Consider the following 18,457-nt stretch of genomic DNA (forward strand, 5'->3'; position numbering starts at 1 on the left):
TTACTGGAGACTGGCCAGATCTTCACGGGGCTCTCAAGAGAACTTTACAAATACAAGATGACTGTAATTTTTATATTCTAGATGATACTCAAATGTGACAGAGATTTGCAGAAATTTATGCAAATGTAAAAAAAAAAAATCTCTACATCTACTCTAAGGTATGCATAAAAACTAGAAACTGACAACATGAGGTTGTTTGCTGATATTTTGCTATGCATATTTGAATCGAGACAAAGCAAATGAAGAATCTGAAACTACACCTCATTTGCAACTGTTTTGGTCCTGTAATATCCCTTTCTTTTCGATAAAAAAAACTCTCCAATATGTGACAAAACTGATTCAAATTGAACTGAGAGGGCTTTAAACACACATACACATCAACACTGGCTTCTTTTATAGTTTGCACAAATTAAATTTAACTTACAGTGTGAGAAAAGATTAAAAAAGATGTTTGGAAACGAGACTCGGAACGTGCCTTTGAGATGGTTGACTACACACAGTAAGTCTATCTTATGTGATTTGATGCATTTGACAGTATTTTTGTTTGTTTGTGACCTTTAAATAAACAAAATATATATTGTACTTATGTAAATGTAACCTCATCCAACAAATATGAATAATATAATGAATACATACATATTTATATGTATTTTTATTCTCACTTCTAATTATTTTAAACTCATGGAAGGTGACAGAAATTTCTCTATGCAGGGAAAACTTTGGAAACGGAACAACTCTAGTACATCAGCCACAGAGCTGGTGCTTGTTCTCCTGTAGATGCGTGTGTTCCTATCTGAGTTTATGCATAAGTGTGTCAGCCAACATCTGTAAATTCATTCTGTTCCAGCCTGCCTATTCGAGCCAGTCAACCAATCAAATCCCTTGCAGAAAGGTCACATGACCTACTTAAAATTTTCAGCGGCCAGCGACCTCACCTGATCCACAATGATGTGGAGGGGAGTGAAAGTAGGGCATACAGCCAACACATAAACACACACAAAGACTGAGCAGGTGTTGGGATAGAAAAAAACAACAACAGAACAGATGAAGAGGAGGGAAACAGAGAAGACAACAGGAGTGGAATGATGAGATATCATTAGTGTTGCACATGGAAGTTCAAAAAAGAGGAAGATGGAGAAAATGAAGATGGCAGGAAGAGGGGACGCAGAAATGAAAAAGATGGAGAAATATCTGCATTTCTGGGGTTCAGTTGAGGAAATCCTCTAAAAAAAACAGGTTGAAACCTTGATCTGTGTGTGGTGTTTTATCTGTGATGTGACTACAGCACAATCTTTGTCTTCGGGGGGATTAGCGAGATAGCTTATGAGTGATAGGTAAGTCGAGGTTAATTGAATTAATTAGCCTGAGCCTTTGTGCGTGTGCCCTTCAAGTGTTGCATGTTACCTCTCTGTTATCCAGATCTGCTTGGACTAGAGTTTCCTTGAAGCAGGGCTCCACGTAGCGAACATAGTCACTGTACTAGAGGGAGAAAAACCAAATTATATGAGACAAACGAGTCAGATAAAAAAAGCAACCTGATTTAGATCAAGTGACAAAGGTAACACAGAAACTGTCTTCAGGTATTAACTGTTAATATTGACATACTGTATATTGCACACGTGTTTTACTTTCTTGAGTGCTGGTGCATGGTAATCTTTAAATGGATTTTATTGTGAAAGGAAGACATTTGGATGTGTTTTTCATATTCCTGGAAATATCCTTTTCTACTCTGTTTAATTCATAGTCAAAGTCAAATCAAGATCAAAGCCAAATCTCTTTTTCCTTACAAAAACAGTGCACTTTAACCTTTATTCTATCCGCACAATTTTCATTTCACCTCGTGGCAGCTCTGCCGAAAGGAGTGTAGCTTTAAATTCTGTGTAAAAACAGCTTAAGGGCAGAGGATTTGCAGGAGGCGTATGATTACACACACAGTAATACCAGGATAAACCATGCTTATTACACAGATTTGTAGTTGTAGGGTTATACATAGCCAAAATCCTGAAAAACCTCAAAACAAAATGAATTTTGAGCTTTGATGTTACTGAAAATAAAGTGCTCGGCCTGGAACCAAATGTTTGATTTGTGAGGCTGTTTAACCCTCATCTCTGTTGTGTGTGTGAGTTCAAGTGTGTTTGTGTTTTAGGGTGTTAATCTCGATGTCACGCTCATCAGGAATTAGACGAGCCTTGGACCGCTCACGTGCCTTCTGTGTAATTGATTGTGTGTTTACTTACTGCTATGATGTTCACAAAGTCGTTCTCTCCCAGTGTGTCCAGGATGGTGTTAATGGTGTGTTTGGCTATCGTCAGCCTGAGTCCCTTCATGCTTCCGCTGACGTCCACCACGATGATCACATCTTTAGGGGAAGTGGCTGCTTGGATGTACCTAAAAAGACAAAAGGAAACAGGAAAGCATTTGAAACTATTTTTAACATCGGGCAAGAACAGAATGCACCTTATTTACCAGTCGTCCAGCAGACGGGCGGAACAGGCAGAGTTTAAGCTTTATCCGTTTATTTGTTCCTCTCTTCCCTTCATCTCTTTATTACCATCCCCTGATTTTCCAAGCTAATTAGCATAAGCAAGATTTCCCCTTCAGCAGCTGGGATCGGCATCTCTCCAGTTCTCCGACAGGCCTCGCTCATAGATTCCTGCCTTCCAGGAAAACAGTATATCTGTCTGAGAACCAGACATAATTCCTGGAACCTTATGTACCGTTACTAAGCAGCACTGATTCCCCTTGAAGGACCTTTAACGCAGCAGATGTCTTCACAGCAGGAGAGGAACAAGACTAAACAATGGCATTAATGGTGACTGAATTCCATTTAGCTGCTTCAGCCTCATGACCTACTGGTGCACAGGACTTTGTCATCATTACAGTACTTGAACACTTGTGTAACACAAATGCTTTACCTGCTGTGACAATGTCAAGTGTCTGCTGTCTAGAGCTGCAGCGTTTAACAAATGAATCTATTAGTTGTCAACTATTAACTGATCTGATAATCGATTAATTGGTTTGAGACATTTTTCAGGAGGAAAAAATAAAATTCCACTTTCTTAAATTTTAGTACTTGCTTGTTTTTGCTGTTTGCTTATGAAAGTAAACTGAATATTTTGGGTTTCTTAATAAGATAAGGTGTTTGAGGACATTGTTTTGGGCTTTTGGAAACACTAATCAACATTGTTTTGACATTTTATGGACCAAATAATTAATCGATTAATTGAGAAAAATAGCAAATAGATTAATCAAAAATAAAAATTTGCAGTAATTGCAGCTCAGCTGCAGCATGTTTTGTTAAACATTGCACACTGCAACCACTGATATAAAAATAATACTAGTATAATACAATACAATCAGCCCTAATTAATCCTACAGTGGGGAAATTTATATTGTTGCAAGAAGAGAGCGCAAACATTTAAGAAACTGTAGAAATAGTAGAGAAAATCTGGATATTAAATTGTTAAGTATCAGCAAGTCTTGTATATTATCTTGTGCCTGCATTGTAGAACATGTGATGCTGAACTTGACACTGGCTGCAACGATCCAGTGAGTAATGGAAGTTAGAGAACTACTTGTTTTACTTATTTGGCTGCAACTGAAGAGAGATCCATTCAGTGTTTAGGAAGACCTGCCTGCATCAGCCCATGTCAAATCCTTTGTAAAACCCTGCTTCTGTCCTCCCGGTCAAACTCTGCTTTAATAAAACATAAAGTTAAAGAGCAGCGTGAGCGTCACAGGTCTACTCATGCACTCAGCTGATCTAAACTGACGCCAAGAAAGTCTAGGTTTTGCGTTTTATCTCACGATTTCTGTTAAAAGCTGCATGTGGAGGCAAAAAACAAATGGCTAGTCAGAAAAACTTCTTTCTCTTAATGCCTCTGCTGCTGATTCAACAGGATCAGTTTCACACGCTGTTGCTGATGAAGGCCCAGTTGAGAAGGTACATTTAAAAACGTACGAGTGATAGTCATCTATAGACACTAATGTCTGCCTAATGGTGCCTGACTTTGACTGTCAGGGCCGATAACTGGAGTTTGGGGCTTCAGGTTGAGTCGTCACTGTGCTTCTGACACCCAAAATCACTGTGTGGCATTTGAAATTGCTGACTTACCAGTTTCTGTTTCTGCAATCAAATGTGACCACACCGTTTTCATCTGGAATCCACTGGATTCCTAGAAAAAAACACAGAGAACAGATTTCAGAGCTGGTCAGACACCAAACTGCTGCTTGGCTGGTTGTTTGCATGGACGGATTAACAGCACAGATGGATGGATGGATGGATGGCGATAGAGCATCAAATGAGGGCCTGATGGATGAAGCGGCGGGTGGGTAAAACAAGCTGTGTCACAAATCCTCCGCTAATTACGACTCACTCTCTCACACACAGGAGAATTCACCGGCAAACCATATTCTCACCAAGACTGAGTCATCGACAGTTTCCTGCCTCGTCAGTTGCTGCGTAAGTGAAGTGTTTGGCTTGTGTAGCTGGATGTTTATGTGCTGCTCTGTAGGCGAAAATAGTGGGGAAAAACATATGCTGCTCTAAGTGGAGGCGACTCTGACGTACCTGGGTACAACCTGAAGAAGCCCGTAGAGCTGCCAAAATACTGCCAGGTGAGAGTCGGATCTTTCTGGAAGTTGTCAATGAAAATGTCATTCAGAGCCTCAGACATATAGACTCCATTTACGATATCTGGATCTATAAAGAAAAAGGAGAAACAAATATTAAAACAGACTTTCATGAGGCAGTCCGGCGTGTTACATACTGTAACATGTTCAGGCTTTGTGTTACCTCTGTTGTACACGTTAGTAGGAACTTGTATGTTACTCTGCTGCGTGTTGACCGCCAGTTTACTGAAATGTTCATTTTCCTCCAGTTGGAATTCTCCACCGAGCGGCACTGGATTCCCGTCCTCATCCACCGTGTTGATCAGCATGGAGTTATAATAGTCAAACTGGAGACCAAAAGGACAAATGGTGACAATACTGTACAGGTTAAATGGTGAAAAAAGCTGTGGTAGGCAGTATTTTTTGATGTCATTGGAAAAATGTACACAGTACATATTTTTGATTACATTGTAAATCAAGTGGTATGAGAGGTAACTCGACCTGAGCACCTTCTCCTGGCTTCATATTCAGGTTTTAGAAAATTCAGTGTGATGGGAGATTTTAGCTGATCACAGGTGTGTTCACAAAGATGAGGTGACATAAAGAAGAGGAGGACATGGTGACAAAATGGGATGCTGTTCTGCTGAACAGACTATATGATGACATGCTTCTAAATTATGTCTTTTTCTGTATTATGTTCTGTAAAAACCAGTTTTACTATCAGTATATACTGAATAACATGAACACAGATGCTGATTTATCTGTGACTGGCCGACAACATCAGTCAAAGGGTATATTAGTCGGACTATAGTTAGTACATTACTGTACTGTGCATACCATCAAATACCACTGAAAAAAAGTAATCATTATAAAATAAACACTTGGCTATAAATCAATGGTTGCACACTGTTAGCATCTATGAAGTTTAAAGCATGCCTATATTGAATAATAGCAAAAATCCCACACTGTACACAGAGAAGAGCATTCTCACAGTGAATCATATTCTGACATACCTCCAGTGTTTCATTGTACTCGTGGTAAAGATCAGCATCCTCTGCTGCTTCTGCTAAACTCTGCCATAGAACACATTGTGTTAAAGACACAATTTAATTTAACAAGTCCAACACTGCACACACTAAAGCTAATAATGTGAATAAACATGCATCAATTTGCCATGTGATCACTGCAGCAATGTCTGCGGCAGAGTTCACATTAGCTTGGTTTCCATTCATGGTTGACAGGATGTACCTTCACAGATTTCATTTTCCTCCCGAGCATCTCCTCCATTTCCTCTGCAAACTTCTTCACCAGCTCCTCTCCGTTCACCTCCTCGATTTTCACCGCACCCTCGACGTCTTTGTATTTCTTCAAAACAGACGCACTCACTTTAATTAGCAGCACCGCTTTAGCATAAAAAAATCAATTTATGTAAAACACTCCATGGATAGCTTTTGAAGGCGATAAAACAAAACATGGAGAGAGTTAGAGAACATCACATGCATCTTCAGTACTGCCACTATATTTTTTACAATAAATACACAATAAATAAGACCCATAAATTATCAACAAATCACAGTTTGTAGTACAGATGTGTCTCATTCTTTCTCCAGAACTGCTCTCTGTGTTGATTATAATAATAGTATTCTTTGTTGTTGATGAATTTACAATAACGGCAGTGGCAAAAAAATGTTTAAAAATCAGCAATGAAATAAAGTCATGAAGGAATTCTAATTCTCACAGTGATGTAAAAGCACTCAATAATGCAACATGTTAAGTATTTTTAATGCCTTTCTAATCATTTGTTGCCCTGGTCAAATAACTAATCTGCAAATTACTGCTGCTAGTAGTTAGGAAATTAAAGCAGCTGCATAAATGACATTAATGCTGTCCAATGCTGTTGCTAGTTCTGAAAAGTTAATTTCCTGCATTGATAGTCAAAGCATCATTTGTGACATCAGATATCAATTTCCCTTAATTATTTGTGGTGGTGACTGGAATCATTTTCTGTTCCCTTCAGGACAATAATTACATTTTCTTTAAAGCATTTTATATTTCATATAAATAGGCTTGTTAATGGAAAACTGAACGAGAGGGGGAAGCTTCTTAGCAAACCATCTGTAAATTTTGGTAGCCTGTAAGGAAGAACCTAAAAATAAATGTCAAATGGTCACTTATACAGAACTTTTAACCTGACTGGGTTCTCCAAAGCGCCGAGATACACAACTGCAAATCAATCATGCCATAAGTGGACAACACACTCAACAACCTGCCACCAAAACAGAGAAAAATCTGATTTTTTAATTTCACCAATGATGTTTTCTAGGCAAATGGATAAACAGACAGTAGATAAAAGAATGATAAAGAGCTCTCTTGCAGCCTCGTGCTAAAACACTAAAGCACCGTTTGCAGCAAAAGTGAAGCTTTGACATTTTTTATGATTTTAAAACATTCAATATCTTGCCAAGTTTATTCAAGCAAGGAGACAGAGTCACTAAATGTTCCACAGATAACAAGAAAACCATCGATTAGACAGAGGCGGGTGATTAATGGCTTCTTGTTGCAGAGATTAAACTAAGGCGCTTAGTGCTTTTTACACACCACTGACTAAATAACAAATTAACTTTGCAACTAGGAGAAATAAAACAATCATAATAATAATAATAATAATATATTTTATTTAGAAACATATTTCAAAACCCTCAAGAACATGGTTCAAAGCAAGAAAAGTTAAAACACATTTAAATTAATAATATAAGAAAAGCACTCAGAGAGCACAGTACTCCAAGGCTGCTCAGTCATCGGATCATTTCAGATGGCTGAAATCTTGAAAAAATGTATGACAAAAATCACGGCACTATAGAATGTGGTCATTAAATATAGATGTACCCACAAACAAAATGACCTTGCGCTGAGCACAGGCGTGTGTTTTGCATGCAAACACCCACACAATTTAATCAGTTGTTCCTTGTATAATTCCCAAAGGATAAGTCCTAATAAGTCTGCAGTGATCAATTTGTAGTAGGATCGCAATCATGTGATCGTCAGCAGACAGCTGGCGTAGTGTTCACTTGTTGTCATGGTTACAGTGACTCCGTGCTGCTATCTTGCAATGATCCAGAAATCTTTAACAAATCCGTCTATCCAGACTAGAAGCAACATCACTGCCAAAATCTAATCATTTGGTCCTTGTGTCATTTCTGACCTTCGATGAAAATTTCATCCAAATCCTTTAGTGCGTTTTCGAGCAATGTTGCTAACAGACAGACAGACAGACAGACAGACAGACAGACAGACAGACAGACAGACTGACAGACAGACAGACAGACCAATGCTGATAGTCACATAACTCCGCCGAGGCTTCGTCTCCTTGGCAGCGTAATGATGTAAAACGTTTAAAGGAAGGAAATTTAACAATTTTAAAAACAGAAGATACATTTGCAGAGGAATGGAAGTCAGAGTGAGTGACTTGACTTGATATTACAAATACAGTCAGTACAGTAAGAGAGACAACTGAAATAGTGTTTCTGGGTTTGCTTGATCATGATAGTATTTTATTCCTGTGTGGTTGCAACTTTAGGAAACATGCCAGTATTCACAGCTAGTTTGGTAAACGTTATGTACAGTACAGTGGAAAACTGTGCTATGTGTCTGTGAACACACAGTTTGTGTGTGTGGCAGATGGTGAACAGGCCTGCCAGGGATTCTACAGGGTGGCATGCACAGGAAGATCCTAATTACTAAAAGACATATATGAATCGCATTTGAACAAAGTGTGTCATCGGATTGGTCTCTGGGCCATGTGCAGATGTTGTACAGCAAATGTATGCCAGTGAGCCATGTTTCTATTGGCTGCTGTAATAAATGGGAGGCGGTAAAGTGGATGAAGTCTGACTCTGCCCGTTTCAGTTTGATGTTGTAAAACTAGCTTCTATATCTGACTGTAAAGCTCATGTCTCCCATTTAAGTATTCTTTACCACATTTCTTATCTTTTCTTTGTCTATTGCCAGCAGCCAAATTGTAAACTGGCGAATGTAAGCTGGGGAAATTGTCATGAAAGCGCTGCATTACCCACTGCATTCAGCCGACTGTATTTTCAAACATAGCTAAAAAAATACTGATTAAAGGATGTCGACGAGAGGTAGAATCCCATTTACCCTCCTCTATGTATACCGTTCTTCTGCGCTGACATACATGTTACTCATAATTTAAGTGCATTAATCCCATCACAACCATCATAAAGTCCCGCGAAGCATCATGAATTTGTCTGTCTGAAAAGGGGCATTTCGTGAAATACAATACTTGACAATATTCCCTGGATGACACCTCTCTGTTTACGTGTTATGTTCATTACTGTGTGTGGTTCTCTTACCTTCTGGAGAAGCTTAGCTCCTGAGTATCTGCCGGACAGAGAAGCGATCTCTTTGCCAAAGGACACAGCCCACTGCTGTACCCTGGACACAGAGAAAAATTAAATTAGAAAAAAATATTAAGAATTTTCCATTGCCTCCTATGGTAAATGTTCCTGTTTGTAGTACACATGTTTAATGTCATTTTACAAGTCTTCTAACAGTGTCCTACTGTGCTACTTTAACATTTTTCTCAGACAATTTAATCATAAGTATTAAGTGTGACTCAAATAAAATTTACATATGGTATATGACCATTTGTGTTTACTATATATGTTCAATATATCATTTGCAGTTTTTGATTGACGATTTAAAATACTCTATGTTAATTATGGCACATTTTTAACCTTCGTGGCTCTACAAAGCACTTACAATGTTTCTTTTTTATCTATTTACTCACACAGCAAGGATGGCAACTAGATCATATAAGTTTCATATTACACATATCTACTGAGGACATTGTGGATTTAGTGTAATTTATACATTACCTATTAAAAATTCCCAAATTATATAAGGTATAAATTACAAAAAATTTGACTCTGGGTCTTGTATCATATGTTTTATTTACATTTAAATGATAAAATCAATCAATATTGTTTCCATATAAGATGACTTGAAAGGGGTATTTAGAGTTGGTTTGTTAAATTAAATTGATCAAAAACAGTGCATAAAATTAAAAGCCAGCCATTCTTAGCAAACAAAATCGTCCTGATAATATATAATATATGGATTATTAGTCAACTATATGTAAACATCAAGAAAAGCTTAACTTTGAAACCTATTTTGTAAATAAATACAACATTACAGAGTGTTAGAAGGAGTGCGTTTTTACATGTTTTGTTGTAAAAAATGTTTTCTGATTTTAAAAAGGAAATTGGAATAAATGAAATAAACCAATAATGATCTCCAATTAAGAATTTAATTTAGGTTTAAAAACTAAACTGGTTTCATTGATAGAAATGGAGAAGTGAAGAACCAAACTTGCATCGTAGTGCTTTAAGAAAAGCTGAACAGCTAATTAAAAAGTTTAGAAATCATCCTCTGTCCAAATAAATTCACTTGTACTTTCCGTGATAAATGAGTATTAGTACATAGTGAAGGTGACCATGAATCTACAGACCCAATCGTGTTAAGGGGTTACCTTGTATTCACCAGATACAGATTAAATCAGATTACCGTGAAGGTAACAGCAAAAGCTGCGGCTGTCGGGTCAAGAGGTCATTGGGTACTCAATAGCGTGCATTAATTAGACAAATCCTCCATGTGAATGCAGCCGAGGTAAGGTAATAATAAGAGTTTACAGAGGAGACAGGATGTGACAGATGGCTCAACCTATGGGGAGTCAGCCAGCTCACTGCTAGTTAGCAAGGCAGGGTAGTAACAGACAGCCGGTGCTGAAAAGTGGTTGATCATTTGCTGACTTGTTGATATGTTCATTACAAAATATAAGTGAGACCACTGTAGTGTAGATTTTGTGATGTGTTTCCAAAGATTTTGTCATCCAGATCTCTGTAACAGTCTCAAGAACTTTAAAAAATGATCAACATGAACCAAATGATATGATGTAAGTCACGCAGGACATTCTCTTCTGTCTTTATTTATTTAAAAAAATAGTTGCTAAGATGGCTTTGAAGAGTTTATTCCAGTCAGTGTTTGTACTTGCATTGCATGTGGGCCTAAGCAGCATTGTAAGCATCAGGCAGGGTCAGATTAAGACGAGGCCTTAGACACGCCAACGCTGGTTAGAAACTGGACTGAACGCAACAAAGGAATTAACTGCGTGCTTCTCTGCAAGGGCCATGAAGCAGCACCTGCTCCAGTGACCAGAAAAAAAAATCTGCATTTTAAAAAAGGAATCACAATCTTTTATCCAAAGAAAGCATTTGTGTGTACAGTTATCTCCATTTTTATACCAGTTGTTGTTCAACACGTGCTACTACAGTGGATTAGTTCAGTTATCTGTTTTCTGCATGACAGCAGAGTCATGCTGCCTGAGGAGCTAAAGATTTGACCCTCATGCCCTGAGATGTTCCGGTCAGGCCACGGTTAACTTCCAGAGCCAGAGGGACCCTGCTGCCAAGTGTTCCTCTGGCAAAGTGAAGCATGTTGGGCTCAGTGACCCACGTTGGCCCTCTGAACTCTGCGGTCCCTGGAGCTTTAATCTTCTTCAGTCACACCAGCCTGTCAACGGACAGCACACACGCTCCCCGAGTTGTGTAAGTACAAAAAGTTGTACGGCAAACTAAATATAACCTGCAGACACGGAATTATGGTTTTGGTTGACACTGGACTGAAATTGGATTCAGTCAGTAACACACATACGTACAAGCAAATAAACAGAACCTAACAAAATGCTGAGTATTTATCTCTGTCCCTATGTACCCCTTCCACTTTAACACACACACACACACACACACACACACACACACACACACACACACACACACACACACACACACACACACACACACACACACACACACGGTGTTAATAGGCTATTGTGGACTGACAGCACTGTATCGATCTGTTGGTGTTTTTAGTCAGCAGGACATTTGAAAACCGTTCAGGCAAAAGAGCTTCGTCTGGCTTTTGGAGAAAAAACAAACACAGCGTTTAACTCCCAAAAGAAATGTCCACCTGAGAAAAACTGCCCACTTATCTCACAAAGTGAACGCTGGTACGATTATAAAACACATTAGGCTTTATGAGTTATTGTCCCTTTTTTGTTAAAGCCATCTAGTTAGTGTTAAGTTTCGAAAAACTGAACTGGTTGGAAAGTAGTTTCCAAACTTTTACTTTTTTTTGCTTTTACAAAACTACCATACCCATATGTACAGACAACATTGTGCTGAAATCTTAAATTTGGTGAACTATATGAGCTATATTCATCTATGTACAGATACAGTATGGAACAGAAGTGAGTAAACTCTGTGCAATATTACTGAAACGTCAAAGGAATCAAAATTGTATCTTTTTATACTAACTGTATAACTTTTACGTAAATTAAGATTTTAGATTGACTATTATAAAATTACAGACCCAACACTAGGAGCTCCATGCAACAAAAGTCAGTAGACCTTTTATTACTGAGAGTCAAATCTTTAGTTTTTTGCCTTTATTTTGATGACAGATTCAATCCTCCCTGGCATGAAGGATACCAGTGCTGCACACATTTTTGAAGAGATGTTTTGCCATTCTACAGATTTGCTCTTTGCTGGAGAGGTTGTATTGATCTACCTTTCTCTTTAAAATATACCAAAGATGTTCTGTTGCATTGAAGTCAAGCTGCATACTTGGCCAGGTCATAGTTTTGTGTTATCTTCTTCAGAAACTCTTGCAAGATTTTGACAGTGTGCTAATTCTCAAATATTCCTGTGTTGCTAATTTTCTGCAGACTGGGGGTCATTTTGTCAGCCAGCATTTTGGTGTGTCCACATTTATTCATGCAGCTGCATATCTTCACACTCCCACCTCTGTGCTTCACTCTCAGGACTGTTCATTAAATGGTAGTACCGACAAGTTCCTACCAAACTGGCTGGACCCTGTCTGAACCGAACAAATTCACTTTGATCTCATCTGACCAAAGAATATGCTCCCAACATGCATCAGAGTTGTATTCATGTTCTTTAGCAAAGCATATTCTTGTTGTTTTGTACTGTAGAACAAGCAAAGGTTTTCTTCTCAGATGCTGTCCATAGAGGTTGACACCATGACACTATATCATCCTCATTGTCAAACTTGGCCATCATGTTGTTTTCTATTACATGCTTAAATCGAGTTTATTGACTGCATCTTGTACATTTGTGATGCTGGTGCTTTGACAAAATCTGCAAACACATATGTAGACAAGCCGACACCTGCCAAAGCACTGAAAACTGCCACTGTGGTCGTTGTACACTGCTCAAAAAATAAAGGGAACACTAAAGTAACACGTTGTAGATCTGAATGAATGAAATATTTTTATTAAATACTTTGTTCTTTCCATAGCTGAATGTGCTGACAACAAAATCACACAAAAATTATCAATGAAAATCAAATGTATCAACCCATGGAGGTCTGGATTTGGAGTTATTCTCAAAATTAAAGAGGAAAAACACACTACAGGCTGATCCAACTTTGATGTAATGTCCTTTAAACAAGTCAAAATGAGGCTCAGTAGTGTGTGTGGCCTCTGCGTGCCTGTATGACCTATCCTACAGCGCCTGGGCATGCACCTGATGAGGCGGCAGATGTTCTCCTGAGGGATCTCCTCCCAGACCTGGACTAAAGCATCCGCCAACTCCTGGACAGTCTGTGGTGCAACTTGGCCTTGGTGAATGGAGCGAGACATGATGTCCCAGATATGCTCAATTGGATTCAGGTCTGGGGAACGGGCGGGCCAGTCCATAACATCAATGCCTTCGTGTTGCAGGAACTGCTGATACACTCCAGCCACATGAGATCTAGCATTGTCTTGCATTAGGAGGAACCCAGGGCCAACCGCACCAGCATATGGTCTCACAAGGGGTGTGAGGATCTCATCTTGGTACCTAATGGCAGTCAGGCTACCTCTGGCGAGCACATGGAGGGCTGTGCGGCCCTCCAAAGAAATGCTACCCCACACCATCACTGACTCACCACCAAACCAGTCATGCTGAACAATGTTACAGGCAGCATAGCGTTCTCCACGGCTTCTCCAGACCCTTTCATGTCTGTCACATGTGCTCAGGGTGAACCTGCTCTCATCTGTGAAAAGCACAGGGTGCCAGTGGTGGACCTGCCAGTTCCTGTGTTCTATGGCAAATGCCAGCCGAGCTCCACGGTGCTGGTCAGCGAGCACAGCGAGCACTAGAGGACGCTGGGCCCTCAGACCACTCTCATTAAATCTCTTTCTGATTGTTTGATCAGAGACATTCACACCAGTGGCCTGCTGGAGGTCATTTTGTAGAGCTATTGCAGTGCTCATCCTGTTCCTCCTTGCACAAAGGAGCAGATACCTGTCCTGCTGATGGGTTGAGGACCTTCAACGGTTCTGTCCAGTTCTCCCAGACTAACTGCCTGTCTCGTGGAATCTCCTCCATGCGCTTGAGAATGTGCTGGGAGACACAGCAAATCTTCTGGCAATGGCACACACTGATGTGCCATCCTGGAGGAGTTGGACTGTCTGTGGAACCTCTGTAGGGTCCAGGTATCGCCTCATGCTACCAGTAGTGACACTTACCCTAGCCAAATGCAAAACTAATGAAAAGCAGTCTGAAAACATTAGGAAGGAAAAAAATGTCAGTGGCCTTCACCTGTAAACTCATTCCTGTTTTGGGGGTTGTCTCATTGTTACCCCTCTAGTGCATCTGTTGTTAATTTTATGAACACCAAAGCAACTGAAACTGACTAAAAACCTCCTCTGTTACTTACTTGACCAGATCAGTATCCCACATGTATGACTGACTTGATGCAGTACTTAGATTAAAAAGTGTTGCTTTAATTTTTTTGAGCAGTGGAGCTCCAGTAGGGACCCTCACATATTCACACACTTAAGGACAGATAAACAGTTTCAGCCAGGATATTGCCCATGGTAAATATTAAAGTTGTACTGGTAGAGGAAAGACAAGGGAATTACTAAAAGTCAGTAGATTTTATTGTTTGGGAATAATGAAAGTAAAATGGCAAAGCATCCAGCAGTTCTTTAACTATTTTAGTCTGACCGATACCAGAGAGCCCAACGAGTGCCATCCATAAAAATCAACCTATATTGATATCAATAGTAATATCAATGTGCAAAAAGGCAATATTCAGTCAATCAGTAAGCAGTGCTGTACGTCAGTGTATTTGGCTGTGGCTCTGGTGAGGCTGTAGGATGGTTTGGCAGTTAGTGTTACACCACAGGTGCCCAGATGGCCCATATGTATCAGTGTGAGGTAATCAGCCAAATGAGAAAGAACACTATTGACTCATCCACCTGACGTATGGCTTTAAGGAGGATAACACTGCATGGAGACTCCTGGGGTGTACGCACAGTAATGTCGTGATACTAGTGTGATGTAGCTGTAATAAAGGAATGGGTTAGTAGTCATCTATTGTGTGTCTATAGTTACCCTGAACGGATTGGCATATTTTGGTTCATTTCCTCATTTAAATACAGTGTCTTCCGGGGATTAAAGTGCATGTCATTTCAAAGTTTTTGCAGTTTTCTGGCAAAGAGTGTACTGCCATGTTATGATGCTTGGAAAAAAAGTTTTATGGAACAAAGATTGCACATGTTAGGTGTGAAATAAAACTATTTCAGCATCTGTGCCTTTGTTAGTCTAACGCTGTGGATACAACCAAATACAAGAGAGCTTTTTGTTTCATGCACATATAGCTAATGCTGACAAATGATCCTGATGATTCAATCCCCATAGTAAAAAGTCTTCTGTGAGGCTTTTCCCCTGCAGCTGTACTCACGTTTCTGGTGAGAGCTTCATCTGGCCGTCGACCATCAGGCACAGAGAGCCGGAGAGGATAATCCACATCAGCATCATCAGCCTTGCTCTGTGTGGCCCACTTCTGTCCAATTTAATGGCATTCCCAGCGCTTCCCAGACTCCAGCGGTTCATCCCTGCAGCTGCTGCGATCTGCATCAGTCCAGTGATTGTTCCACACTGGCTCCAAGAGAGAAAAAATGGTGAAATTAGGCCAGGGAAAACTTAGAATTGCTCAGGTCAGAGAGCAAACCCACAGGGATGGAAACTGTTTAACACCTCGGCACAGGACAGGAAACGTTGGGACAAGATGGTGCGCACTGTATCGAAAGTCATAAGCCAGAAACAGCTATCACTTACTCAAATCTACCATATATCTGATCCCTGAACCTATATAATAATTTCCTGCCTTACTTTTAATAACCGACAAAAAGAACTGACACTTAGAGGCTGTAGCTTAGGTGATTTGTAGAGATGACTGCATACTTTTAGAAACACTTGCTTCAGTTATTTCATTATCTATACATAATCTTTTCATTTATACATACAACACTGTGTGAATTGTGAGGCTTTTGTTAGCATAGTGTGTGCTAACCAAGGTAAATTCCAATCAGATATATTAAAATGGCAGTAAAGCACTGAAACTTGAATAAAGTGTAACCCGATGTAGCTATGAATTTACCCAGCACCGCGATTAAATATCAGATGTACTCTACTACAGTAGTTTTAGTTCTGGCTTCAAGCACAGATATAATTGTAAACTTATTAACTATTAGTTGACTTTTTACTCATACATCAGATAAATAGCACATTAGCATCCCTTTGGAGTTCTGTTTCTGGCCATTTGGGTATGACATGTTTCACTCTGTGTTTGGTCTCCACCACCTACAGAAGAAAATATTTGGCTTTCTTGCTGTCAAATGCTTAAGTATATTTGCCAGTAAGTTGCTACCTTTGTCTGTCTGTTGCTTGGTCCCACGCAATAGTGACTTTTAGACCTTGGAAAATCCAATCAACGGTTGAATGCGATGCCAATGAGAGACGTGACTAAAGCTAAAGTTAAGCTAAAATATGATATTTACCTCCATAAAACTGCGGGGAACTGCAGAGTAGGTTCATCACTATACACATTAAGTATGCAAATTTGTGTTATAAAAGTATTGGGTGTCAGACTAATTTTGTATTTTAGCTAAAAAACAAACAACCATAACAACTGAGATCAGATAAAGCATTTCCCTCGAAAAACTCACAGAATTAAGGCTGAATTTGACCTCCTTGAAGTCTTAAGATTGAAACAATCCCCATCTGACATCCAGAAATGCAGGATACTAATTTAAAAGAGGCAGGGAGATTACAATGTGTCCCAAAATCAGAAATAGTGGCACAGAGGATTACTCACTCTGTCATGTTTGCTTTAAAGTGTCATGTGGATCCACGAAGAAAATTCAAATTCAAACACCACTGAATGAAAAAATGTGTGACGGATGATTTGATGTCAGCTGAGCTGCTTATCCAGACATACAAAAGAGTCTAGCAAGCTTTTGTCCCCAGAGTCAAAGGTCACTTCTGTGCACAAGCGGTCACAAAGGAGTCTCGCCATATTCACCTACACCTCCCTCTCCACGGCTCTTAATCTGATCTCTATTGCCCCCATCATCATCATCCTCTTCTGTCTTCCATGTTTCCTCACTTGGATGTATGGGATGAAGAAAAAAAAACGGAGTGACGAAAGACGTGGGACGTCTTGGTAAACTTCACACAAGTTCACTCATCAGGTTATTCCCAGACAGAAAACACATATTTCCAAAAGAAATCCTGCTGCATCCTCAGATTTTCCTTCCGTCCATTTCTGCTGACCTCTCACCCACACGGGTTCCAAAAAAGCCAAAATCACATCGTGCTGGGAGATGGAAACGCTGCCGGATGGAGGGGAAGGCAGATGGATTGATGGATGGATAGTGGGACTTCCTCTCTGTCCAGAGTATCTCTTCCTACTCCCCAGCACCAGTTTATACCATAATCCAGGCAGGATTAAACCCCTCCTCCCTCCTTTTCTCTCTCCCCATCCCTCTCACTTCCCCTCTCTCTCTCACACAAACACATTAACACAATCTCTCTCTCTCTTGCTCTTATCTTCTCTCCATCGCTCTTTGACCAACTGTCTTTCTAGTCCTTGTTGTCTTTCTAGTTGTACCTGTTATTGTTTCTCTCAGTCTTCCTCATCAGGCTTTCTCTCACCTGCTATTTTCTCTATTCTCCTCTCAAATATTTCTTCCTCTGTTTGCTGGTTTCTACTTTAAACAACAAAAGATAAAAGAAGGGTGGTAGTTGTTAGAATTAGGTGTCAAAAAGGGAATAGAGATGAGAGGACAGAAAAAGGCAAACAGAAGGATGCAAATGGGAATTGGAGGAATAAGCGAGGACAGAAATAAATGGAGAGAGTCCTGGTGGGATGTTATGCTGTATTACAAACGAGTCGTGATTTTTGGAGGAAGACGCACTTGAGTGACATGATCTTATAATATAAACACACTGAGACACCTAGTGGCTTCTCATTGTCTCACACACACACCTACATGATTAGGTAGTTTTTTTGGCCATTGCTTATTTAGGACAACTACAATCCGTTGCAACTATCTAAAGAGCAAATTATGCGTAAATATTCTGTACATGCTTGGTTTATTTCACTGTTCTGTTAAATCCCTCCATTTTCTTACCTCAGCATGTCATGGTAAAACTCAACAGTCCAATCAGAACTCAGGCATCGAAAGATCTTTAAATAACAACTGAAAGTTTGGAAGAGAAGATTTGCGCACCATTGCACATTATGTATGATTCCTATAGATATAGATATATGTACATGGTAATCCCAAGATCTTCAGTAAAAAACAACAACAACTGGATTTCGCTTTTTGGTTCCTGAAAATGTTTCACCAGTTTCTTTAGTTCTAACGATCTGTTGGGAAGCACCAGATATTTATTGTCATCCTCAAATCACATTA

At 39.6% G+C, this 18,457-nt stretch overlaps 1 protein-coding gene across 2 annotated transcripts in view; it reads right to left on the reverse strand.

Annotated features, from left to right (window-relative positions):
- cacna2d4a (calcium channel, voltage-dependent, alpha 2/delta subunit 4a) overlaps positions 1-17,781 on the reverse strand; it is a 102,123-nt gene extending 84,342 nt beyond the window's left edge. The window contains exons 1-10 of one of the 2 annotated variants that reach the window (XM_051959138.1): positions 16,855-17,781; positions 15,439-15,635; positions 8,982-9,063; positions 5,860-5,976; positions 5,625-5,684; positions 4,796-4,958; positions 4,571-4,702; positions 4,115-4,175; positions 2,238-2,388; positions 1,405-1,479 (exon numbers count right to left, since the gene is read on the reverse strand). In XM_051959138.1, coding sequence (XP_051815098.1) covers positions 1,405-1,479; positions 2,238-2,388; positions 4,115-4,175; positions 4,571-4,702; positions 4,796-4,958; positions 5,625-5,684; positions 5,860-5,976; positions 8,982-9,063; positions 15,439-15,614 — 1,017 coding nt within the window. In that variant the 5' untranslated portion in view covers positions 15,615-15,635; positions 16,855-17,781. Of the gene's footprint in view, positions 1-1,404; positions 1,480-2,237; positions 2,389-4,114; positions 4,176-4,570; positions 4,703-4,795; positions 4,959-5,624; positions 5,685-5,859; positions 5,977-8,981; positions 9,064-15,438; positions 15,636-16,705; positions 16,828-16,854 lie in introns of those variants that run through there. The other variant, XM_051959137.1, reaches the window with a different exon arrangement.
- Positions 17,782-18,457: the final 676 nt, after the last annotated feature.

This window comes from Acanthochromis polyacanthus, chromosome 1 (assembly GCF_021347895.1).
Source record: "Acanthochromis polyacanthus isolate Apoly-LR-REF ecotype Palm Island chromosome 1, KAUST_Apoly_ChrSc, whole genome shotgun sequence".
Classification (NCBI taxonomy): domain Eukaryota; kingdom Metazoa; phylum Chordata; class Actinopteri; family Pomacentridae; genus Acanthochromis; species Acanthochromis polyacanthus.